Below are 25,527 nucleotides of genomic sequence, written 5' to 3' on the forward strand. Positions count from 1 at the left end.
CCGCGAGTGACGTTTCCCTTCCCCTTTCTTTCCCCTTGGATTTTCGAGATGTTGTTGGGAAAGCTTGCGCGGCCGGCGCGAAGCCTGAGCGAGCGGCTGTCACCGCGCGGCTGCAGGCGGTTCTGGGGCTGGCTGAACGCCGTGTTCAACAAGTAAGGGGCTGGCGGCGGGGCGGGGCGAGGCCTCCGGGTCTCCGCTTCTGTCTTCGTTCCTCACCGGCCTAAGAAACAGCCTGTGTGCAGTGGATCCGAGGGTTCACGGAATCACAGAATGGTCAGGGTTGGGAGGGACCTCAGGGATCACGAAGCTCCAACCCCCCACCACACACAGGGCCACCAACCTCCACATCTCACAGCAGCCCAGGCTGCCCAGGGCCCCATCCAACCTGGCCTTGAACACCTCCAGGGATGGACGGGGCATCCACAGCCTCTCTGGGCAAAATAATAAGGGTGCTAAGCACTGCCTTTTAGGAGTGCTGTAATTCCTGAGGGAAAAGCCCTCACGAATGGCTTGTCTCATTGTGACACATGTCACAGGTGTGAGAAGGGTTAATGCATGCCAAGTCAAGCTGCGTTTGTATTCTCTCCTTAACAAACGTGATGTTAAAGGGACAAACAAACGACACACAACAATGCCAGGCTGATTAAGAACCAGCCTGCTGCAGGGAGCTGCGTTATGGGGCTGTTGCACTCCATGATCTCCAGAGGTCCCTTCCAACCCCTGCAATTCCGTGCTAATAAATCTGACACCTTATAAGAAACATAAATGCTCTTCTTGGCTTTGCAGAGTGGACTACGAGCGCATCCAGGCTGTTGGACCCGACAGGGCAGCCTCAGAGTGGCTGCTGCGGTGTGGAGCACTGGTACGCTATCAAGGCTATGAGAAATGGCAGCAGGACTACAGCGGCCTCCCCACTGGGCCCTTAGGGAAATACAAGATAGAAGCAATTAATGCCACTGAGTCTTGCATCATGTATAGAGGATTTGACTATTTGGGTAAGTTCAAATTATATAGTTCTTGTAGTGCATACAAATGTTAATAACTTTAATAACTGTTAATAAATGTTGATACCTCGTTCCGTAGTAAGATGTAGAGAAATCTGGTTGGTTGGTTGTTGGTTTCCTTACAGAATCACAGAATCACAGAATCACGAAGGTTGGAAAAGATCTATAAGATCATCCAGTCCAACCACGCACCTATCACCAATGGTTCTCGCTAAACCATATCCCTCAACACAACATCCAAACGTTCCTTGAACACCTCCAGGGAAGGGGACTCCACCACCTCCCTGGGCAGCCCATTCCAGTGCCTGATCACCCTTTCAGAGAAGTAGTATTTCCTAATATCCAGCCTGAATCTTCCCTGGCGCAGCTTGAAACCATTCCCTCTAGTCTTATCACTAGTCACATGAGAGAAGAGGCTGACCCCCAGTTCACTACAAGCTCCCTTCAGGCAGCTGTAGAGAGCAATAAGGTCTCCCCTGAGCCTCCTCTTCTCCAGACTGAACAATCCCAGCTCCCTCAGCCGCTCCTCATAAGGCCTGTGCTCCAGACCCCTCACCAGCTTTGTTGCCCTTCTTTGAACACGCTCCAGGGCCTCAACGTCTTTCTTGCAGTGAGGGGCCCAGAACTGGACACAATACTCAAGGTGCGGCCTCACCAGAGCTGAGTACAGGGGAACAATTACTTCCCTACTCCTGCTGGTCACACTACTTCTGATACAAGCCAGGATGCCATTGGCCTTCTTGGCCACCCAGGCACGCTGCTGGCTCATGTTTAGCCAAGTGTCAACCAACACCCCCAGGTCCATTTCCTCTACACAGTCTTCCAGCCACTCCGCCCCAAGCCTGTAGCATTGCTTGGGGTTGCTGTGGCCAAAGTGTAGGACCCAGCATTTGGTCTTGTTAAACCTCATCCCATTGGCTTCAGCCCAGCTACAATGCTCCTACAGAGATTCAGCAGTTCTAAGATTTTGCTGGAGGTGTGCTGGGAAGCAGGAAGAAAGATCTCAGCCTTGGAGTGGCAGTAGCACTAAGGAAGTGCAGCAAAGATTGGCTGTTCAATTGACTTCATAGTTAAGGGGTTGGTTTAAAAGAAAAGTAGTGTTTAAAATAGTGCCTTTCACCACCAGCTGATGGTTTTGGTGGCTGTGAAGCCATAATACTGCTTGTCCTCCAAGAATTTATGGTATCTTCAAAGTCAGTAAAAAACAAAAAGCATGCATCCAGTTTCTTATAGAACATAAAAAGATTTAAAAGCATTTCAGGTTTCCTTGATATAACAAAAGCCAGAGTGGGGATTAGCACCTTAATGCATTCCTAATTCAGAATCATTCTTTATCACTCAAACTTGCAGAGTTTTGTTTGTTACTTTCTGGTGCCAGAGCTTTAAGAATATTACCCAAAGGATGCCAACAGGAGGTTGTTCATAATTTGAAGTCCCACAGAGGGGACTTTGGAGATTCATTGTGCATTATATCCCTCTTGCATGTAGGAGTATGCTTCTGTGTTACTGCATTTGCAAGGGGGAATGTAACAGCCAATACTGGTTGTTGCTGGTACTCTGAAGCCAATGTTCCTTTTTGTCTTTTCAGATGGTCTTGAACACGTTACTGAAATCAAGCTGCAGAAGTGTATTTATATACAGGATGAGTGTCTGCAAAGGCTCAGCGAGACTAAGAACCTACAGAAGAGTCTCCTGCAGCTGAAGATCATTTCCTGTGGGAATGTCACAGACAAAGGCATCATTGCACTCCACAAGCTGACGTACGTGAACTGCTGAGCTCCTCTGTACCAGCCCACAGTGCTGGGATTAGGTTGCTTGGGAACGCTGAAGTCTGACTGTTTTGTGGGCTGTTCAGATGTGTGGAGCAGTGGGAGGGCTGGATTTGAGGAACTGACCTGAATAAAACTTGGGAGGGGTGGCACTGCCAGTGCAGGAAACAATTCTTCATTTTGGTTGAAAACAGTGTTGTGGATAGCTTTGAAATGACATGTGAATTAATATGTATGTGTTAATCAGCTTCTTCAGGTTGGTATCAGGTACTTAATGTAGCATTGAAGCTTGCAGCTGAGGGCTTCGGGCTTCAGCTGAGAAAGCCAGAATCGTCTGCAACAGTGTATGAATCTCAAGGTTTTGCTTCTACCCTTGGAGCTGAGTGCAGCACATTCCCCCTTTCCACCTGAAGTTACTTATGCAGTGTTGGTTACTGCACAAGTCAGAGCAGGGCGTGCCCTCTGTCAACACACAACCTTTGCAAGAGCAATGGGAATGAATAGATCACCTTCTTTTTGTGTGAGCACACCAGGATGGTTTTGCTTGAGAATAACTACTGACGACCATGGCTTCTTCTCCTGACACCCCTCTGTGCTGCAGTTGCTTTTCAGGGCAGGTTTTCATGGTGTCTTTTGTTATCATCTTCCTGCATCTTACAGTTTCCTGTCACTGGGTTATGTTGTGCTCAATGTAGTCTCAAGAGTTCTCTCTTGCTGTGTTCAGCCATGGGAAGAGGTATGGGATGGATACAGCACCCTCCCATAGCTTGGAAGCACATAATGTGTGCTTTATTGATGTGTGGGCTTAAGGTGGCTTAGGACTGTGCAGTGTTAGACAGTTCCATCTACCTACTAATGGGTGATGTGAAGAATTGGATTTCATCCTACAGAAAGCTATTACTAAGGACTTTTTAATAAATAAAAATAATTTGATATTTAAATAAATACTCATTAAATTTAAAGGAAGCTTGATGATGTTGAGGGGCTAGGACCTCTTTTTAAACTGTGTAGAAGGACTGAATTTGCTGTCAACTAAAAACTTCAAGCACTCCATTTAGAATATATAGAAGAAATCTTCTGTGAGGATCATTAACCTTTCAAATACTCATAATAGCTGCAGTAGAATCGTTGTTTGCCTGATATCTGAGTCAGCAGTTAAATAGTAGTTGCTGACTTTTCTTCTTATGTGTTTATAGGAACCTTGAATATTTGTATCTGAGTGACCTTCCTGGAATAAGACAGAAAGAAACTACTGCTCGTGTCCTTCAGCAGGCACTGCCAAACCTAGAGCTGGAGCTGGATCTGGACTGAATGCAATGAGGGATATTTGATTTCATACTATTTATCACACGTTGCATAAATTAAGTTGTGGATGCTGCTCTATTTACAGGTATGGAAATAAACCCAGATCTCTCAATCCAGCCTTGAAAATCATTGCAGTCTTTTAACAAAATATGCAATTAAATTTCATTAAGCTTAAACTATATGATGAATCAACAGGATTCTGTGTGTAGTAGTAGGCTTTATAGGAAGCCTTAATACATCAATCAGAAGTTATAAAATACTGTATTGCACAAAAGTTCTTGTGTAGAATGTCAGGGAACAGAATGGCAGTATTGTGATGCAGCAGTGCTGTGCAGATTTATTATACAGTGTTGATGCCATGTGAATCATAAAGCCATGGAATCCTTAGAGTTGGAATGACAGCCATTTACTTTGTTTGAAGGTGTCACCTAGTCAATGAGTGACAGTAGCTTCTGGGCCTTTGTTCTGTTGTTCACACTTTGACTGGCAAAGTCTTTCTCTGTTTCCATTGGATGGAGCTACAGACAAGCAGTCTATCAGAAAATCTGAGCTGATGAATCGACTATCTGGATTTGTGGAGAGGTAGGCTCTCTTCAATGAGCCCTTGTACATTTTTGCCATACACTCACATGGATTAAACCTTTGTACCTCTTGACTTGCAACCATATCACTAAGTAAGAGAGTCAGCCACCCTCAGGAAAGATACATCCTTTTTAGTCAGCTCCTGAGCTTCGGTGGTAGTTCAAAGATGGGAGGTGATGATTCCAAGAAAGCCACTTTCATAGTAATGCCCCTAGCATAGCTACCATGCCAGAGCTGAGAGTCTCTTTTATTATCCCCAGCTGCCACCTTATCCTCAGAATTAAATGATGCCAAGCACTGGAAGGGATAACGTTTTTGTACCAGCTGCATCTCAGGGCTGATAGCTCCTAGCACAGAGCAGGCAGGAGCGGCGCCAAGGGAAGTTCCCTCCAGCCTGCACTGCCCAGGGCCGTGTCCAAGAGCTGACTGCTAGGCTGTTAGTTCACAGCTGCACATGGATGTTGGGTGCTTAGCAAATACACAGAATTAGATGACTCAGCCATACAGCAATGCCAAAGCGTTTTGTGCATAACCAGAACCAACTGACAAGGTCCAGGATTAAAATATAATATGGAATACAAGGTAGGCAGTTATGCTTAGTAAGGATGGAGCTTCTGTTTCACTGAAATTGCTCTTACTGTTGCTGAACACATAACAGAACTGGGAAAAGGAAACATTTTGCTCTAATTTTCAAGTAAGAAGAGGTAGTATCTTGACCATTATTAAAACCTTACATGGTAAAACACATCCTGGAAAAACAAGCTACATTTCTTTTATTAAAAATCAACACAATATTACATTCTGGATTTACACAAAATCCAAGATTTGTTCTAATACACAGACTTAGGCAAAATTTCTGCCCGTGTCTGGCTATTGTTATAAATTATATTGAATTGTTTTTGATAAAAACAATTTCTGTAACACTACAGGCGAATGACTTCACATGACAAAACCAGCAGGTATAAATAACTTCATAATGCAGGGAAGAGATAGACAGGAGAAGCTCTGGAAAGGCCAAAGAAAAAAGCAGCCCAGTAATTACATTCTCCTTCTGTTCACAGTGCCTGTGGAGCCTTCCAGTAAGTCTAAGTCAATGCCTGTGCTTGTAACACTTTATGCCGTATGCAGGATAGACATATCTTTAAAACACTGCTATTCCAGCAGGTTTGTAAGTAGCTGGACCAACCTCAGCTGTGCGCATACACACACACACACACACACACACACACACACACACACACCTGTCTTCCACTCACAAAGGGAATAGGTTTACAGGACCTTGCAGGATCTGTTAGCTAGCCACAGTGACTCTGATTTATTCGGCAGGGTTACAGTTCTCCTGCCAAGTCTGAAATACAGCTAATAGATAGGCAACAGAGTTCTCGAGATTCACCCTGTAAACACTGCTTTGCAGTAATCCTGAACCAGTAGGCAATCACAAATTAAAGTAAAAAAGAATTATAAGTAAAGAAAAATTAAAGCAAAGAAGAATTATATTTTCTTTACACAGAACACTGGCTAACAAGAGCTTGGAGTGCACCACTTTCCTTCCACCAGTAGCCCAGAGTACCTTACAGTCCATTTCTGTATACATCATCACCTGTATTAATTCAGTTTACCACCACATGGCCTTTTATAAGTTCTGAAGGACTGGAACTTTGAACACTATGTAGTTTTTCATCTGCCACCCACTTAGATGTTAGGGAAATGGTAGTTGGATTTCCTCGTTTTGCAGAAGTACTTCTTGCTGTCCAAAGCTGGCAGAACATTGCTGCTGCTTAACTGAGGCAGGTACTGGAAGTAAAGCAAGAGTTACATCATGTGTAGTTGTTTGAAAGGAGGAGACAGCATGCAGTTCATCTTTCAAGCAGGAATATAAGGTATAAAAGGTATAAAAAAATACTGCAGTGCTGTACTTTTCAAACTAAGAGTCACGAGCACATGCAGTTTGCTCAGCAGTCCTGCTATACCTCATCAAAAGATCATATTGAAAAGTTAGAACAGGAACTTGGCTTTCCTAAATAAACTAAAAAACTTTCCTAAATAAACCTCATCTGTCACGTTGCTATGCTGCCTATCTCCAGTCACTTGATGGAGCTGCAGTGCAGAATTCAGCCTCAGTGAGTTACTCTTTAACCAGGAGATTCCTTTTAGATCTGTTTAGATGTTGTACTGAAGGACATGGTTTAGTGAGAAATACTGGTGGTAGGTGACTGGTTGGACTGGATCCTGGAGGTCGTTGCCACCCTTAGTGATTCTATGGCTCTATGATTTTCTCCTCGGGCTAAAATTAAGGCTGCTCCAATTTGAGAGCTTTACCTCCCCATGAACTGCCCAACCTGTTCTTGAGCCCAACTTGTGGGCACCATATGAGGAAAACAACTTCCCTCCATAGACACTGAGCATTAAACACTACTATGAAAACCTTACCCCCGGCACGTGCTTCCGTGTCAGCTTGGCTGGTTTCCGAGCTGCTTTTTCATGTTCTTTCCCCAGATCTGCCTCCCTAATGCTGTCAAAATAGGGGTGCTGCAGCAGCTGCTCACACGTCTGCCTCTCCGCAGGGTCCATACGAAGGCAGCCCTTAGAAAAGACCAAGGATCACACAGGACATAAAGATACATTAAAGGTCTGCACGATTCCATCTCTTTGCAACAGCCAATTTTATTTACACAGATGGATGCGTAAGTTTTATTTTTCAAGGAATTCTACAAATCTGGCTTTTTAGAGTCAGCTGGAAACTTGCAAAGCAGCTCACGCTGAACAAATGCCACCTTTGACAAAAGGCAATACTTAGAAACTGAGGCTAGAGGAAGTTTTGTTCTATAGCAAACCATCAAGTCTCAGAAAACAGTTAAGCCCATGACTTCCAGTTGAACTAAAACAGTCTTCTTAAACTGAGGAATCCAATGCATCACTAGCTGTGTTGTTTTGGTGCTACCTAAAGCTGTACCTTAGTTTTAATGCATTCACCCTCACAGTTTCCACTTGGTGGATCTTAATAGAGCAATTTGTTTTCCATATCTGTGCTAATGAGTGGATTAACGAGAAGCAGATTAAAAGTTTTCTCCAATTCCCCTGCAGCTCTGTTTTTCTATGAACCTATGATCGTTCAGTAGCCAAATCTCAAACCATTTACCACCTGAATAAGCAAAGCAGCCTGCATTTGTTAAGTCTCAGTGTGGAGCTCAAGCTGTAGCTCCTCACCTCCTGGGCACGCTGCTTTGGGTAGAGGACCCTGTGAGCTTCAGCCACATGGTGACACTTTGCTTACCTTCATGAGAGCTAAAGCAGGGTATGAAATACTAGGAAATTTCATTTCCAATGGCTCCTGGAGAAAAAAAAAAAAAAAAGAGTAGTTGTGTTAGCAAGCTCTTCTTTCACCACACTGCCTATAGATTGCTGGTTAGTGCTGGGCTTGAGGGGAACACATCTGAAGGGAGCTCCTACCATGCTCTCTGGGTCTGGAATTGTTACCCCGCTGAAGAACTGGTTGGTGCTGAACACTTGCTGGTGCCTGGGAATAAGATCCCCTTCGAACAAGGAGAAAACAGAATTAAAAGCAATCAGAACAATTGGCTGGTTTTACAGTGTCTGCTATGAGCAAGCTGATCTCCTAGCAAGGCTGGCAGCATCCAGGAGAACACTTAAAGAGACAGAATACCATCAGAGGAGCCAACAAAATACTGTTTTGTGAACACCCCCCATCAGTCACCTCAAGGAATTGGAAGTTGAACTATATTCCTAGCTAAGGAGTTTACAGCCCCAGCTCACCTTTGTGCTTTTATACATTGCTCAGCAAAACATCACAGTTCTCCACTCATTCCAACAAATATGAATCAAACGTGGAGCTCTGTTCCCTCCCAGCCCAGAAATCCGTCATTGCACAGCAGCATCCATGGAGGAAACCCATCCTCACCCAGCCGTGGTGGGCCAATGCTGCTTACCCAACGTTCTCCTGATGAGGTACAGCTGGTCCACGTCCGACTTGCCGGGCCACAGCGGCACCCCGGAGAGCAGCTCCGCGAAGACGCAGCCTATTGCCCACACGTCCACAGGAGGGCCGTACTGCGTGTCCCCCACCAGCAGCTCTGGGGAGCGGTACCACCTGGTCGCCACGTAGTCTGTGTAGTAATCAGCTGGGCCAGCTGGGTTGGGGGCAGGAAGGAGAGGAACAAAGCGGGGTGTGGGGTCAGAAGGGTGCTGACACAGCTCAGGGCAGCAACAAGAGGCTGCCCAGAGAGGCTGTGGATGCCCCGTCCATCCCTGGAGGTGTTCAAGGCCAGGTTGGATGGGGCCCTGGGCAGCCTGGGCTGCTGTGAGATGTGGAGGTTGGTGGCCCTGCGTTGGTGGGGGTTGGAGCTTCGTGATCCTTGAGGTCCCTTCCAACCTGGGCCATTCTGTGATTCTATGATCAACGGCATCTTCGGGACCCACGTGAGCTCCAGGAACAGGATGAGTCACTGCCCACCAGCAGAATCCAACTTTGCAAACACTCAGGAGTTGGGAAAAACCAAGAGCATGTTTTTCTCAAAATGAAAACACGCAGAGCTCGGCCGCAGGCCCCATGCCAGCTCTCAGAGCCCACATGATTTGCTTGATCAATAAAATTAGGGGCTTTATTACGATGGAAAATGTGAAGCCATTGTTTGCAGAGATGGCACCTTCTGCCAAAGGGAGCCCTCCTGCTAGGGAACTCCAGCTGTGCCCCAGCATTGCACAAGCAGCAGTCAGGCCAGCCGCCATCCCCAGCTCAGCACCAGCAGGAGCTCAGGGCACATTACTTACAGAGGCATTCAACTGCCTGAGCTAGCCCTGTTTAATCTGCTCTGGGGATCTCAATGCCTTCAGCAGAACCTCTTTGTAAAAACACACCAGCCCTCATATGTTACACAAGATGTAACATTACTGAGGTCTGAAAGCCCAAACCTGCACTTTGCTGAGCCCTGGCATGTATCACCCATGGAGGCAGGCAGCAGCACTCACTCAGCATGCGAGCAAATCCGAAGTCACAGAGTTTGATGACAGAGTGTTTCGTTATCAGGATGTTTTCTGGCTTTACGTCTCGGTGGATGCACTGGAAACAAACAAAATCAGAAAGTGAAAAACAAACCACATCAAGTTAGAAACAGCTATTTTAGCTTGGAAAACAGCTATTGTTTAGCTTGGAGAAGAGGGGACTCCAGGGAGACCTCATTGTGGGCTTTCAATACTTGAAGGGAGTGTATAAACAGGAGGGTTAGGCTGTTTACAAGGATGGATAGTGATAGGACAAGGGGGAATGGTTTTAAAGTGAGACAGGGCAGGTTTAGGTTGGATATGAGGAGGAAGTTTTTCAGCCAGAGGGTGGTGAGGCACTGGAACAGGTTGCCCAAGGAGGCTGTGGATGCCCCATCCCTGCAGGCATTCAAGGCCAGGCTGGATGTGGCTCTGGGCAGCCTGGGCTGCTGGTTGGCGACCTGCACACAGCAGGGGGTTGGAACTGGATGAGCACTGTGCTCCTTTGCAACTCAGGCCATTCTAGGATTCTATGATTCTATTTAACCTGGCCATTGGACAAAGAATTGCTCAATTTAGCTGCTGTTTATTTCTTCTCCTGAGGGCTGAAGTGCTGCTTGCCAACCCAGCATCACAGAGTTCCAGAGAAGGGTGACTGCATAAAACCTCATTACCTGTGATCTACAGCAGGTCAGCCTCTGCTAATTGTTCCCCAGCTTTAAAACTCCATTAAATCTTTCAGACTGAGAAAGGGAGAATGAAAAAGTCAAATCCTGAAGGCAGGACAGACCTCTGAGCAAGTCCCTGTGTGTCAGCCTCCAGAAAGCAGAGGAGGGGTTGTAAAGCAGCTCTCACTGCTGTGGGTACACACTGCTATTTCAGGTGGGTGTTTTCTGCTGAAAATGGGAAACATCATCTGACTTTTTCCCAAGAAAACTCTGCTATCAGGAAAACAGCATCAGAATCTGTGTCTCACCCAAAGGCACATCACAGCTCTGCTCAGGGGACTTACGTTGTGTTTGTGACAAAAGTTCACAGCTTGGAGGGTCTGCCAGGTAATGCTCCTGACCAGATGCTCCGGAACCCTGTTACAAAAGCACATTTTTACTATTTGGGTCAAGCAATTTCAGTATTACAGGAGAAAGCAGAGCCTGTTGCAGGAGGCAAAGCTCTTCTGGGAGACTGCTGTCCCAGCACAGCAGGAGGAGCTGAGGGACCATGAGCACCACTTCCCCATCTGGTCAGCACAATGAGAGAGCAGGATGTATGGCAACCCAGAGCATCCCAGAGCACCCGGTGCCACTCAGCCAGTTTCAAGCTCAAAACCAATTTTATTTCCGATGTTTAATGCTCCAAGACTTTTGATTCATCATCAATAAAAAGATAAGCCAAAAGAAAATGCAAGAGGCTGGCCTCAGGACACCCTCCGCTGTCAAAACAGAAAGTCTTGTGCTGATGCAGCTGTTGAAAAGCTTGAGTTTCCTTGCAGAAACATCCTAGAAGGCTGAGTGCTGTGCTGACAGAGGGATGAAGCTGGTGAAACGACCCAGAACAGCATGTGAAGAGGCATGAGCCCTCCCTTCTTAACCCTGACCATGAAAGGCTTTACCTTCTGAAGGAGCAAAGATCAAAAGCCTGGTATGGCTGTCAGGGGGAAGTTGTTTGCTGTGAGAGTGGTGAGGTGCTGGAACAGCTGCCCAGAGAGGCTGTGGATGCCCCGTCCATCCCTGGAGGTGTTCAAGGCCAGGTTGGATGGGGCCCTGGGCAGCCTGGGCTGCTCTGAAATGTGGAGGTTGGTGGCCCTGCCTGTGGTGGTTGGGCTGGAACTTGGTAGTCCTTGGAGTCCCTTCCAACCCAAGCCATTCTATGATGCTATCATTAGGATATTAAAGATATCATTAGGTATTAAGGAGGATATAGTAGGTGGGAGTGTCAAAGGAACAAACCCTCTCCACCTGGGAAATGTTCCTTCTGCTCTCGTAGCTCACTCTGTGTGCATGTGACTGTTTGCAGAGGAGGGTATCTGACCCCTGGGAGCTCAGCAAGGCACAGCTCAGGAAGCCCTGTCAGCCAATGTACACTCCTGGGCTCCACCACTGCTCTGCTACACAGCAGTCAGTGCCATGTGTCTATGCTGAGTGCTCTGCCACAGCCCTGACCTCTTAGCTGTGGGACACAAAGCCTCCTGCAGCCACTCAGCCCCACTGCTGCCCAGCCAGCTGCACACCACCCAAACGCTCCGGCTCAGCGCCCTGCTCACCATGATGAGCCACACCATGCAGGAGCACACGTGGGCTTATGGGCAGCAACAGGTAACCCTGGGCACTGTGATGAGAAACCTCTACTGGTATGAATGATATTTCCTCTGGGAACTCTGCAGAACTGCAGTGGGCTCCCATGGACAGCCTGGGCTCCTTTGCTCCAAGCTCCCAATGAGAGAAGGACCACTCACCCCCGGGGATGCTTGTTCAGCTCGTGGAGAACAGTGTGGTCGCAGTACTCAAAGACCAGGTGCAGCTTCCTCTTCCTCCTGAACACCTCCAGCAGGTTCACCAGGTTGGGGTGTTTCAGTTGCTGTAACACACAGCAGACAGGTCGGTTGGTTACTGCACGTAGCCAGGCTTTGCAGCGCTATGAAAAGCAGCTCTCCTTGGGGAATCACACAGTAACACACAAACACACAGTGCAAACAAAGAGCTCCTCTGATAAGCGTAAAGAAAGTACGTGGACTCAGCATCTCCAGGCTGTTGCCAGAATTTGGATGGGTTAACAAACACATTTCTAAGCAAGGGAGCTGCAAAGGGCATTGCCTAGGAGCCACGCTCACCCTGTCTTCCAAGGGGCCTCTCCATCAGACAGAGCCTGCAAAGGAGCGGGGAGCAGAAATGCACAAGGAGCCACAGCTGGGGAGCACCCCAAAAACCCCCACTGCAATTCCCCCTTTGGGAAGCAGCAGCGTTGGCTTTCTACTGCCCCCAGTGGGGTCTGCATGCAGACCAGCTCTGTTTTGCACATTTCCAGCACACCCCACAGGATCCACCTGCTGCCCACTGCATGGAACGGTCCTCTGTCAGACCAATGTCACACAAGCGCACCGTTTCTTTGGCAAACAGCTGCTGCCTGAGCCGGGCAGTGCTGCCACAAACAAGCTGTTACTATTGACAGAAGGCTGAGCAGCCAGCCACGCAGCTCTGCACTCCGTAACCCAATGCTGCTGGGGCTGCTGCTGGCCCTGCGGCCCTCAGGATGCTGCTCCTCCATCTATGTTACCAGAGCCTTCTGCAGTTCTCCTGCCCGCATTTGTAATGCCATTTAAATCTTAATGTATTGTTTGCTGTAACAGCACAGCTATCAGACCTCTGTGCTCCTCTGACAGTAACATGGTGTTGTTACATATGTAGGTGTTCAGTAAGGGATGAGTGGATAGCATGAGAGGCATTTGGAAACACTGTGACCTGCCGAAATCTCCCTCTGCTTTGGGGAGCTGAGAGCCACTTGCTTCCCAGAGAGCAAAGCTGAGCAGCTCCATGGGAGGAAGCATTGCAGTAAGCAGCCATGGGCTGGGAGTATGGAGAAAGGAGATGGGAATCATAGAATCCTAGAATGGCCTGGGTTGCAAAGGCCCACAGTGCTCATCCAGTTCCAACCCCCTGCTGTGTGCAGGTCGCCAACCAGCAGCCCAGGCTGCCCAGAGCCACATCCAGCCTGGCCTTGGATGCCTGCAGGGATGGGGCATCCACAGCCTCCTTGGGCAACCTGTTCCAGTGCCTCACCCCCTGCAATAGGATGCCCAAGGAGGTTGTGGATGCCCCTTTAAAGGCAGAAGGTGGTAGTTTGCAAGGAAGCCACAGAATGAAACAGAACATCATTCTCTGCAGCTCTATGGAGTTTTAATTTCAGAACCTTACACCCTTGGTGGACTGCAAGAGTGTGATGTGTTTGTAAAGCTATTCTTCTCCTGCCCCGGTGTGGCTGGCCCCATACCAACGCCGTGTTACAGCAAAGGAAGGGAAATGTAGGAACGAAGCGTTCCTATGGCTGTGGCACGGCTGCCTCAGGGCGCCATGGAGACCAAACGAACACAAGAGCGCAAAAAGAGGCAGACTGAGCAAAGCCACAAAGCTACGGACACAACCTCCGGCTCCGGGAGCTGTGCCTGAAGGCTCCGGGGAAGAAACCCCCAAAACCACGAGGACAGAGGCCGGATCAACCCGTTAGGAGTGCGGCCACCCCTTCCATGGGCACAGCGGCCAGGTCAGCCCCTCTCCGCAGCGCAGCGGATGGATGCTCGCCCGCTCCCCGCGCGGTGCCGCCCACCTTCAGCATGCGGATCTCCCTCAGCGCGATTTTCCGGATCACCGGGTCTTCCTCGGACTCCAGGAACTTCTTGATGGCCACGATCTGGCCCGTCTCCCTGTTGCGGCACTTGAAGACGACGCCGTACGAGCCTTCCCCGACCTTGCCCAGCTTCTCGTACCGCTCCATGGCGCGGCTGCGCCCCCGACCTCAGCCCAGAGCCGCGGTCAGCGCCTCCCCGGGGCGGGGAGGAGGAGGAGCTGCGCCCGGGGCCGCCGGGACGGGCACGATGCTCTCCCCCGAGATCCGAGGGCTTCGAGCTGCGTGCGGGCAGCAGGGAGGCTGTGATCCCGAACCCGGAGCAGCCCGGTGGGCTCCTACCGGCAGTAATCCTTCAGCGCTTCCGTCTCTTTAACTTTGCGTTCTCTTTCCGCGTGCTCCAGCTGTGAGATGAGCTCACCTTATGTCCTCGCACACACTGCACGGCAGCGGTGGGGTCACCGTCCCTGGAGGTGTTCCAGAGCCGTGGGGATGTGGCACTGAGGGATGTGGGCAGTGGGCACGGTGGGTGGGATGGGGTTGGGCTTGGAGAACTCAGAGACCTTTTCCAGCCTGAGTGATTCTATGGTTCTTTGTGCGATGTCCCCCAGCAGAACTGCAGGTCACCGAGGTGCTCCTGGCTCCATCAGGACTGCAGTGGCACTCAGCCCTGCCTGTGGCCCTTCCCACCGACTGCCACAAAGGCAGAGATCAGTTTACTGGGGTCCATCCGATGAGGCATTGTTCCCAGCAAGTGCACCGCACCAACGCAGGTATCGAATAAAGCATCGTTTATTTGGCATAGACTGAAATGAACAGCAACAAGAAACAGAAGCAGAACAAAAAGCCTAAGTTGCCCAAATGGGAACGCATGCTGTCAGTCTCGGTTACAATCTATGAAACAAAACAGTTCAGAAAGTCTCAACAAACAGAGACGGCACCCATCCGAAGGAGCTGGGCCATGTGGCCACTGGTGCCAAACTGCTCCGAGGAAGCAGGGAGGCTTTGCAATGGGAATCAGCACCTCACAGCTATGTGCACAACGCCCATCCGTAAAACCAGACCGTGCATTTCAGAACACACCATGAGAAATGCTTTCACAGCTCCAAAAGGGGGTTTGCTTACAGGAGGACTTTCCTACAGCCTTCTATATGATTCAGAAAATCACCAGCCCCTCACATCACTCCCAGTACCTTCCCTTGGTTATCTTTGCACAGCAGCATCCTCACCTAATGCTAATCCTCTCCTATGGGCTCCAGTTATTCCCATAAACTCTTAAACATTACGTGCAGATTTCTCTCAGTCTTTGAGATCTCCCTGAGGTCTCTGTAGTGATGAAGCCCAAACTAACTTCTGCAGTGAGTGAAATGAGAGCAAACACTTCCTCTACAACATCCATATGCTGTGCTTCACTTTTTCTTTGCTTCTGCAGTAGAGCTGTTGCTGTAATCCAGGTGCTGCACCACCTGGGGCTGCTCACCCAGCACTGCCACCGCAGGGCACCCAGTCAGTGCTGGAGAGCTCAGCTTCCTTCACACATGGAACTTAAACCTCTCCCTCACTACTGCCCATCCAGCTGCCCACTCGGCCAACTTCCAAGCATTGGTGGTGGCTGATTTTTTGGTTCTGACGTACATCACTTATCAAACCCTGATATGGAACTGAAAAGCCAGACTTGATGTAAACCTCAAGTCAGTAACAAGAATTGCTTCTGAATGACACTGCTAAATGGATAAAGCACTACACACCATGCAGTCTGCTGGTGCTCCTTTCCGACCTTCAGAACACCCACACCTGGCAACAAAGCACATTACTGATGCACCACGTGTGTGAGCTCATCCCATCGGTGTTCAATTCCAACCAGGCAGGCTGGTGCCCACGCAGGCATCCCTGTGCTCCATCTGTCAGATTGGGAGTTCAATCAACCTCCTCCAGTTCTGCTCGCAGCCTTGAGCCAGGCCCAGCTCAGTGCCATGCTTCCATTCCTGCCCCGTTACAGTGACGCACAGAGCTCCCAACCCATCTCTCTTAGGGCAGCAGGATGGATGCTGCATGCTGCAGGGTTCCATTAAGTTGTTTGCTGTGAGAGTGGTGAGGTGCTGGAACAGCTGCCCAGAGAGGCTGTGGATGCCCCGTCCATCCCTGGAGGTGTTCAAGGCCAGGTTGGATGGGGCCCTGGAGCTTCATGGTCCTTGAGGTCCCTTCCAGCCCAAGCCATTCTATGATTCCATGAATTCAGAGCCTTCCAATCTTAACAAAGCACTGCTCTATGCCTACAGACTGAAGCAAGCAGGTGGATGTAAGGCAGCAAAACCATCATCAGCCCAAGATACCTCGAAGTCTTAATGAACGAGAAAGACAAAAGAACCCACATGGCTTTTTAATGGAGGAACAAAACCAGAAAGAACAACGCAGCTGACAAAAACAGGGAAAGGGAAGAGGTGATGGAAAGCTTTAATACAGAATACTCCTTCTTATCGTATTTATTTATACCACCCAGTGGGGAACGCGGCACCCAAAGCCCAGCAGGAGGAGGAGGGCAGAGCAGAGGGCCGTGCAGCTCCGCTCTCCCCTTGGGATCAGCATAAATAATCTACACGTCAGGGCAGCCCGATACACGACGCTTCCATTCATTAAGGATGATGCCCAGGTGCAGTTTCCACCTCCTGTCACCAGGTTCATCCCTAACTTGTGAAAATAAAGCATATATATTTTGTACATTTATATATATATATAAATATATATATATAGATATAAAAATACACGCCGCCGGTCAGCTGGATACACATGCACACATGCACACACACATGGGTGTGTATGGCACACACCCACCCGGTAGCAACACATCAATACCAACACAATATTTTGTGTACACACCCCCTACGTCTAGCAAATAAGAAAATCCCTTTTATGGCAATTCTGCAGGCAAGAAGAAAATCAATACAAAATACTTGGTTGTACAAAACTGCATTTTTACAAAGTCCGACGCTGTAACATAGCCTCAGTAATGCACTACATCTCTACAAGGAAAAGAATCATCAAATCTTTATACAATTGTAAAAAAACAACCACCAAACCAAACCTGTGAGCTGCTCTGCAACCTTCCTGTGCTAAAAGTTAGATCCGTTACACCACCCTAGCAGCAGATTAATAAATAAGGATTAAATAGTCTATAGTACAAAGCCATACCGAATGGCAGACTTAAAACCAAAGAGCTCTGCGGATATTTTCACTCCCTACACAAATTGGGTTTTTTAATTAAGAATAAGACTTGGTATAAAAGGGGGAAACAGCCACTAGGTCTGTATCTACAGAATGCATGGGAAACCCGAGGGAAGTAAAATAATTAACAGTTTATGGCACCTTTACTGAATTACATTATTTTAAAGGCTCTGTTTCCCTACACTAATGAGTAAAGGGCTACTTATATCATAGCTTTTATTAAGCAAACTTGACATAACCAACCACACAGTGGCAAGAGACAGAACCAGCTGTTCCCAGCTGCAAAAATGTATTGATTTCCACCTGAAAACAGCAAAATTTAGGTGTCAAGAGAAGAAAAGAGTCACAGTCCCACATGTACTGAGTTTCTTAATGCTCCTTTTTCCTCCCGTGGTGAATCCACCACGCTGGGTCACTGCAGCTCAGTAACTGTTTTCATGGCCAGCCAAGATGTAGAGGTTGCTGTGTGCAGTTGGGTTCTCCGTCGGCCTGCTCTCCAGCACCACCACTCTGCAACCAAACACAAACAACACCCAAGCAGTCAGCAGCAAAGCATGGAGTACGTGGTTGTTACAGCTTTCTCAAGGCTGGGGAGAGAGGCAGCTCCTAAATATTGGGGCATTTTGTCCTTTAAACCCGTTACCTCGTTTCCCACTCTGTAGCATCTCTTCCTTACCAACACTAAGGCAAACAAGGGGCAGGGGAGCAGTCTGCCCTCTGACCCATAGGCAGCCCCTCCTGTCCTTCCCTTCTGCACCTCCACAGCTCTGATGGGATCCAAGAAAGAAAGGTGTTACTGGAGCTCAGCTGAATGTAGTAAGAAAGTCTTCTGTCTGGACAGTGATAAAAGGAGGAACTGGGCAGATTGAAAAGGATGGAAAAAACTGCACATAGCAGCAAAAGCTTATTCTTGTGATCAACTTGCTCTACTGGGGGTCAGTGGGAAAGAAATCACCACTGCCTGTCATAGAATCCTAGAATCCTAGAATGGCCTGGGTTGCAAAGGCCCACACTGCTCACCCAGTTCCAACCCCCTGCTGTGTGCAGGGTCACCAACCAGCAGCCCAGGCTGCCCAGAGCCACATCCAGCCTGGCCTTGAATGCCTGCAGGGATGGGGCATCCACAGCCTCCTTGGGCAACCTGTTCCAGTGCCTCACCACCCTCTGGCTGAAAAACTTCCTCCTAATATCTAACCATGCAACACAACAGGCAGAGCCCTGCCAGAGGCTGCACAGCATTTATATCTCTGCAGTCAGAGGTGGCTGTGGGAAGAGCACTCAATTCCAATGGCAGTGCTCAGGCACAACGAGCCCCCAGTGACTCAGGTGCACAGCAAAGACTGTAGTGGGGAAATACACAAGTACACACATCCAAACCCAAAAGAACTGGGGCAGCTTGAGCAAAGGTCTCCCACCTGGAGGCAGCAGTGTGCACTGCAGTTAGGGCTAACAAGGTGAATGCACCACAGCACATTCAAACCTCAAAGAGCTCCAAGCTTGCTCCACTATTTCCACATCTCAGGGCCCAGAGCAGCAAAGGCCTTTTTAGAAGTAATCTGTTGCCAAGATAACATCAGTTCAACATGAAAATCATCACAGCTATTGCAGGTAGAAACAGTGCTATTTGTCCTCCAGGACTGCCTACAGATGGATTTGTTGTGGGATGGAACCCCATTCCATGTGGAAAGCTCATTTAAAGAAAAGAGGTGTATGTTTCTTCACAGTGATTACCTGTCAGAGCCCAGTAAGCGAAAAACCCTGGTTTCATCTGATATCTCCTGGGTAACCTGCAGTAAAAAGGAGATATTAAGGTCCATTTCAGAGGCAAAATGAGATGCTCTGGTCTGAGCTGGAAGGAAGAAAGAAATCAAAAATGCAAATATAATTCAGTAAAAATTACAGGACTGAATCAGATAAACTAGTACTAAGTAAAGAAGTGTTCTAAACTTCATAAAGTAAAGCTTACTTTAAATCATTTTTTTATTGCTGCTTACACCAGATCTGCAGAGCCTCTGCACAGAGCCTCTGGGTGATACTCCTGGAAACAGAGGTGCTTAAAGCACAGTGTGAGTTTTTCAAGAGCAATACATCAGGGAAGTCAGAGAAAGTGAGCACAAGCTGAAACAGGGCCAACACCGGGCACAAGCACTGCCACCTGGGGAGCAGCTGGAGGGGCCTAAGGATCAACTGGAAAATAATGAGCAGGACTCAGTCAAACCAGGAGACACTGGGAGGTTACTCACTTCATCTGACTTGAAGCTCTTGCCCTGCATGCCATGCTTCCAGAAGGCCAGCACGCTGTCCTGAAGGCACACTGCAGAGGAGAAACACAAACTCAGACCCAGGCCTGGCTTATCAGAACCAGGAAATCTGGGATTCTCACCAGCAGCGATAATGGGAACCACGTGGACAAAGAGCATGTGAGACTTTGACTCGTGACAGAAGGACCAAACTAAAATCTGTATAAAAACCTGGCTGCAATCACCATTTGGATCTGAGGCACACATTACTTCCTACAGTTCAGCTCCAAACACACCACTCACACACTCACTGTTTGCCAAGACAAGACACAGCCCTCTGTTTTTTCCCTTTTTTCCCATCACTTTCCTGGCTTTTTATTTTCCTACTGATTTGATTCTGGAGACAGCACCAAGCAGTGCAGAGATGCACTGCCAACAGCACTGGGGATTGCTGGAAATTACAGCTCAGTGCAGTGATTACTTTTACTTCAAAATAGACACAAGCATGAAGAATGGGGAGGACTCTGCCACTCAGGCCAAAGAGAGAGCACAGTGAACTACCAGCTCTGAATGATTTCATTATCAGATTCTTTATAATAATGGCTGAAGAACCCAGTGTTCTTTAAGCAGTATTGCAGAAACTTTGTTTATACAACGCTTTGTTTTCCTTGTGTCCCTGCTCAGCATTAGCTGTGTCCCAGATGCACACACCAAAGGCACTCAGCAGAGCCCTGGGAGCAGAGGTTTTCTCAACAGCCAACTCAGCTGCCCTCCTTCTCCCATTCTCAGCCCTTCAGAGCAGATAACCCAAACACTCACCCACTGATTCAATGCAGAAATCAAAGCTCAGCTCCGAGGCCAACTTCTTGCTTGACTTCAGTTTCCCTTGTAAATTCACTATTTTCACAAATTCTTAAGGAAAGCAGAAAAACAAGCATTAAAAGCCACGCCTGCAAAGGATTACTGAGTACGAAATACTGATTTCAACTTTGAGGTACAAAAACAAAATGCTCACACCTGACAGCTGTGCTGTGTGCCCCAAACAAAACCTTCTCTCTATATGAATAGAGAAAACTTTCTTACAGATTTCATGTCTTTAGACTTTACTGATGGCCTTCCTGAAAATACCCAGCTTGGTGCAGGAATGCAAACGCAACATCAAGGCTGCAAATGTAGGCAGATTAAGTCACTGCAGATCCCAGTGAGGTGCTGACCTCTGGGGCATACAAATCACTGCTACAGTCATTGTGTGTGTATTTGAATTCTCATCTGCAATGCTGCATTACAATGTGTTGGGAAAGAAGCAAGAATGATGAGCACATGGAGAGGGAAAGTGGAATTGTGAGAGCCAAATTGAAAAGAGCAATCCATAGCATCAGTTACCTGCATGGTGTGTGTTAGGAAACATTACATACAAATGAGTAATGAAGAGAGAATGATTAATTAATGGCAGGGGTAAAATGACTGTGGCCAAAGAGTTGTGTGAGGGCAGCAGGCTGCCCAGTGGTGCTCATCACTTACTGTCCAGGCAGACCAGCACGGTGTCTCTTTCCAGCTGTGTCACATGAATGGCATCCAGCTGCTGATTGCCTTGTGGAAAAGGGAAGAGATGATTTTATATCACATCGAAAAACTGAGCTCAGAAACCCCCTCAAACTCTGCTGATTGCCACAGTGCTTTAGTATACTACAAACATTTTGCAATCTACTGTATTTGTTATTCTTTTATCCTTTTCTTAAGTGCTGCACAATCCCAGAGTGCTGTGGGAGCAGAGCAGGGCCCAGGGACAAGCCTATTATCTCCAAGCATGTAATCAATATGAAAGCACTACCAGTTAGTGGCAATAAATGAAAGACATTTCATGTTATAGTTTAGCACAGCAAGTCAACTTCGTTCAAGAAGAGGGACTATAATGAACAAAAGGAATCATTAAGGAATCTTTCCCCCTATAAAAAGTGCTCGTTTCCCCTAAACTGACATCTGGAAAGTTTATCGTGCTAATATTGAACTAGAGTTGAATGGTTTGCATACTTTTTAATTAATGAAGTTCTCATCGCAGCTGTATTTAAATGTAAAGAAGTATATCCAAGAAAGCCAGCAAAGCAAAGCATCTGCAAGATATCAAGCAGCTTTTGAAGATAAACCAAAACATTCTACTTCTTAACAGGCAGCTGAAGACGACAGCCCTCCCCCAGGGGCTGGAGGACAGACAGGAATGCATTGATGTGAGTCTTGACACAGGAATGAAGGGGAAAGAGCATTAAGACTGACCCCAGCAAGAAGTATGCAGCCGCAAATGAGAATGCAACCAGCAGGGTCTGCATTACTATTTAAGGAAATTGAATAAGAGACGTGTCTAAAAATGAAGTCTTTTAAGATAGTTTACACTGAGGTTGGCAAATCATCACAAGAAGAACTTGGGATCAGCTTCAATGCACTTAATGTAGGGAGGCTGCCTCGTTTTGCCTAGCACAAAGGGTTTCCAAATGACTTCTGAGGATAGCTTCAACAGTTAGCAGGGCTATAGGACAGCTGCAGGACAGCCCAGGCTTACCTGCACCGATTTCTGTAAACCATGAAGAAGCAGAGTTCAAGTTGATTGTCTCAAAGTGAACGACCTGGTTTGGCTCAGCGCCTTTACTGATAGCGACGCAGACCATGGGGTACTCCTGCTCTGGGATCACCAGCATCTCAAAGACATTCAGAGGGCTCGGCAATGGAAAATCAAAGTGCTGGGGGGAAAAAACAACACAGGTTTCTGTGAAGTTTCCTTCTGCCTTGGAGGTGTGACGCTTAAGATGACACGCACAAAGTGTAAAAGATGCAGGGCTGCTTTTCTCTGCTGCTAAGAGTGTGTTTTTAAGCTGTGCAGGTTATGACCTATGCTAGTCCATTCTGCTGCTACTGGGCTAGATCCAGCACTGCACTGATTTCAGCCACTGGATTCTGGTAGCCAATGTGTGTAAAGCCACATCTTCAAGGGCTCAGAACCCACACATGCGACCAGACAGAGGTGGACTCTCCATTACAGATTCCAGAAAGGTTATTTCAAAACCATGTCATAATTAAGATGACAGGGCAGGTAAGAGGGACAAGCAAAAGCAAATGTTCCAAACCAAAAGGAAATATTTACCTTTATTAACATGAATTTCTGCATTGGCTCATACCACTGTAGCAGAACAATTCCAGACTGCAACGCACCGCAGAGGTACTTGTGTCCTGTGTATGGATTTCTTACTGTAAGAAACAAACAAACAGAACAACAAAATCAAGATTTTTTCATTCCAGAAGACTAAATGAAAATAAAAATTGCAGATATCTTTACAAATGATTCAACAACCTGCCCCACTTTCACACTGATAGCTGTTTTCTGGATAGCCATTTGAATATCCACAGCAATGAATACTGTGCTACTTTCCAAATGAATGCAATTACCCTTCTAATTACTAACAACAAGCATGTGTTAAGTCCCAGTGAAGAGGCCAGAAAACAGTACCACCTTCTTCCTGGGGCTGAGGAAGGGGAGTAAAAGGTCTGGGCCCAGCTGTGACTTAAATAAAAACCATCTCCAAGCAATCCACATGCCCACAGACTCCCTGTGAGCTCCAAAAGCTAATGCAATAAATACGATGCAGGGTTGGTTGTTTTTTTGGCTCAGTTACATGCAAGAGCAGCCTGATTTCAGGAATTATTTATAAATATGCCTACTGGAGACACTTGAGATAAGCTGAACAGGATCTCCACGATCACAGCTGGGTACCTCATACTCTGCTTGAGCAAAAGTGTAACATAATATCTCACACAGTGCTGGGGTCAGTTTTCAAACAGGCACAGAACTGGCATCCTCCATTGGGTTTCCCAATGGATCTTACTCTAGATAGCAACGTGTTTAGGTTAAGAGTTGGTATGAAAAATTTCTGTTGATGCGACAGGACAAGGGGGAATGGTTTTAAACTGAGACAGGGCAGGTTTAGGTTGGATATGAGGAGGAAGTTTTTCAGCCAGGGGGTGGTGAGGCACTGCAACAGGTTGCCCAAGGAGGCTGTGGATGCCCCATCCCTGCAGGCATTCAAGGCCAGGCTGGATGTGGCTCTGGGCAGCCTGGGCTGCTGGTTGGCGACCTGCACACAGCAGGGGGTTGGAACTGGATGAGCAGAGTGGGCCTTTGCAACCCAGGCCATTCTGTGATTCTGTGACTCCCTGCATTAATTAAATGGAAAGTTATGCATGTACTCACCTATACAGCATTTGTGACACCCTTTTGTGTCAGGAATCTTTGTCGTTAAGGCAAACTTCCTGCAACAACAGGTACAAAAAGCACATCAAGGAGAGAGGCTGAGGACCTTCCAACGCTCCCAACCCATCCATATTCCAAAGCACTGTCATCTGTTACTAATTGCAAGAGAAGGACTTGTACCTTGGTAATATTTTGTCAGGAAACCTATGGGTTTGGATGTGAGCAGCTAGTCCTGTTTTTTTGGCTTGTTCAAACAAAGCTATCAGATTATGGGAGTAGAGCTGGAACGTCTTCCCTGCAAGAGAAGAGCACACATTGCTGTGGCACACGTGCCTCCACCAGGGAGCCGTGCACGATAGGAAAATGTATGGAGAGAAAATTACCTTCTAGAAAAATGGACCACATGCGTCAGATATTTCAAGTCCAATTAGGAGGAAAAATAAAACAAGACAACGATAATAATGCATATAAAGAAGACATGGCATTCAATGCAAAGTTCAGTAACACTAACAAAGCTCTGAAAGTTACGCACGCATTTTTAGAAGGTTGTAATTACACAACAGCAATTAACTACCCCTACATTTATCTATAAATCAGTGGAAGTGGTGTAACACAAACTCACATCTTTAAAGGCACAATGCTACACTCTGTCTGTGTCACATCACTCCTGTTTCCCTGCTGGAAATTCCAGGAGAGCAGAACTTCTTTGCCACCAATCCATGTGCTGGATTAACAGCACCTCACTGCCACCTCCTCCTCCTTTAACTTCAAACTGGTTTTATTTCCTAAGTCTGGCTCATTCTGACCATGCAGCCAGGCTACAGCAAGGGATCAAACCCAGCAGCAACACCACAGTAATGCAGCTGCATTAACAAGCTTGAGCTTAGTCCTCTCTTAATTTGGTTACGATGTTTGAGAGTGCTCTTATTGCAGCTCTCCCAGCTCAGGAACCACAGAGGAGGGTGCTCCATACTCTCTGGGTGCTTTGTCAAACAACAGATTCAGCAGTTTGACAAATACCAACGGTTTTTCAAACTAATACCAAATCTTCTCCAAACTGATTAAGTTAAGAAAATGGTAGGAAACCACGGCCAAGAGATTCTACCACTTGAATTTTAGGAATGGAAATCTTTCCAACTAAAACACTCATGAAAAACCTTCCTCTACAAACACAAGAAACAGTGCAGTTTTCTACTTCAGAACAGTGAACATACGATGTACTGAATCATGATTTAAGTGCTTCTCTCTATCACTTTTTAATTTTTTCTCCTACTTATACATACCTGACAAGGACATTAAGGTGTTATTGATAACATACAGCCAGGTGCACTTTCGGGGAAACAACTGAAAAGAGAAATTGTTTCCATTAGTAGAAGCACACAGGGATTCATCCCCACAGCTTTCTCTGCCTGCTCCACATCTGTTCCTACAGTGACTGCTGATGGTCAAAGTCCCACTGTGGCATTTTCCCCTTCAATTCTTCCTTTTGGAGCCCTGGCTTAGCAAAACTTTTTTTGAAGCACTTTCATTCTTTCCCTACCCCCAGAACATTCCAACTTGTGCCACTCTTTATGTTTCAGTTAGCAGCACAGAGAAATGATGGGCAAAGACTGGAGCAGCTCCTGGAAGGCACTGGGACTGCTTTTGTTGCAGAGGAAGGAAGGGACAAGGGACAGCCAGTCTGGACTTGAGAAGCTGTAAGGGTAAGAGCCTCCAGAAGGGAATTTCAATGACAGCATCCAGGAGTCTCAATCCTGAAAGGAGTAACACAATAAGGAATGGATTTTGGTTTTTTTGTTGTTGTTGTTGTTGCTGACTGAATTTATTGAAGATTC

General features: G+C 47.2%; 3 protein-coding genes across 9 annotated transcripts in view; 1 reads left to right on the plus strand and 2 right to left on the minus strand.

The window, feature by feature from the left end:
- Positions 1 to 17: 17 nt before the first annotated feature.
- DMAC2L (distal membrane arm assembly component 2 like) lies at positions 18 to 7,278 on the plus strand. Of its 2 annotated transcripts, XR_016467186.1 has the most exons (5): positions 18 to 152; positions 787 to 995; positions 2,593 to 2,764; positions 3,970 to 4,163; positions 7,157 to 7,278. XR_016467186.1 is itself a non-coding variant. In XM_031602277.2 (4 exons), the coding sequence occupies exons 1-4, from the start codon at positions 49 to 51 to the stop codon at positions 4,082 to 4,084; spliced, it is 600 nt and encodes a 199-aa protein (XP_031458137.1). In that variant the 5' UTR covers positions 18 to 48; the 3' UTR covers positions 4,085 to 4,217. The 2 variants fall into 2 exon arrangements, 1 of the variants encoding a protein (XP_031458137.1); XM_031602277.2 differs by lacking the exon at positions 7,157 to 7,278 and having other exon boundaries at positions 3,970 to 4,217.
- On the minus strand, positions 5,180 to 14,647 carry CDKL1 (cyclin dependent kinase like 1). Of its 2 annotated transcripts, XM_031602275.2 has the most exons (9): positions 13,976 to 14,647; positions 12,111 to 12,232; positions 10,671 to 10,743; positions 9,647 to 9,737; positions 8,608 to 8,808; positions 8,111 to 8,193; positions 7,935 to 7,991; positions 7,091 to 7,243; positions 5,185 to 6,454 (listed from the first exon to the last, which is right to left on the minus strand). In XM_031602275.2, exons 1-9 carry the CDS (start codon positions 14,141 to 14,143, stop codon positions 6,353 to 6,355), a joined length of 1,050 nt encoding a protein of 349 aa, XP_031458135.1. In that variant the 5' UTR covers positions 14,144 to 14,647; the 3' UTR covers positions 5,185 to 6,352. The 2 variants fall into 2 exon arrangements, with proteins under 2 accessions (XP_089998056.1, XP_031458135.1); XM_090141930.1 differs by lacking the exons at positions 10,671 to 10,743; positions 12,111 to 12,232 and having other exon boundaries at positions 5,180 to 6,454.
- A 2,767-nt stretch (positions 14,648 to 17,414) lies between these two features.
- The window catches only part of MAP4K5 (mitogen-activated protein kinase kinase kinase kinase 5), a 58,778-nt gene continuing 50,665 nt past the window's right edge, over positions 17,415 to 25,527 (minus strand). For all 5 annotated transcript variants that reach the window (XM_090141924.1, XM_090141925.1, XM_090141926.1 and 2 more), the window contains 10 exons: positions 24,976 to 25,036; positions 23,873 to 23,987; positions 23,693 to 23,751; positions 22,589 to 22,692; positions 22,010 to 22,187; positions 20,977 to 21,045; positions 20,275 to 20,367; positions 19,459 to 19,529; positions 18,947 to 19,002; positions 17,415 to 17,725 (listed from right to left, as the gene is read on the minus strand). In XM_090141924.1, the coding sequence (XP_089998050.1) occupies positions 17,638 to 17,725; positions 18,947 to 19,002; positions 19,459 to 19,529; positions 20,275 to 20,367; positions 20,977 to 21,045; positions 22,010 to 22,187; positions 22,589 to 22,692; positions 23,693 to 23,751; positions 23,873 to 23,987; positions 24,976 to 25,036 (894 nt within the window). In that variant the 3' untranslated portion in view covers positions 17,415 to 17,637. The remainder of the gene's footprint in view (positions 17,726 to 18,946; positions 19,003 to 19,458; positions 19,530 to 20,274; positions 20,368 to 20,976; positions 21,046 to 22,009; positions 22,188 to 22,588; positions 22,693 to 23,692; positions 23,752 to 23,872; positions 23,988 to 24,975; positions 25,037 to 25,527) is intronic.

The sequence above is a fragment of the Phasianus colchicus genome, chromosome 5 (genome assembly GCF_987193195.1).
Source record: "Phasianus colchicus chromosome 5, bPhaCol1.hap1.1, whole genome shotgun sequence".
Lineage (NCBI taxonomy): Eukaryota > Metazoa > Chordata > Aves > Galliformes > Phasianidae > Phasianus > Phasianus colchicus.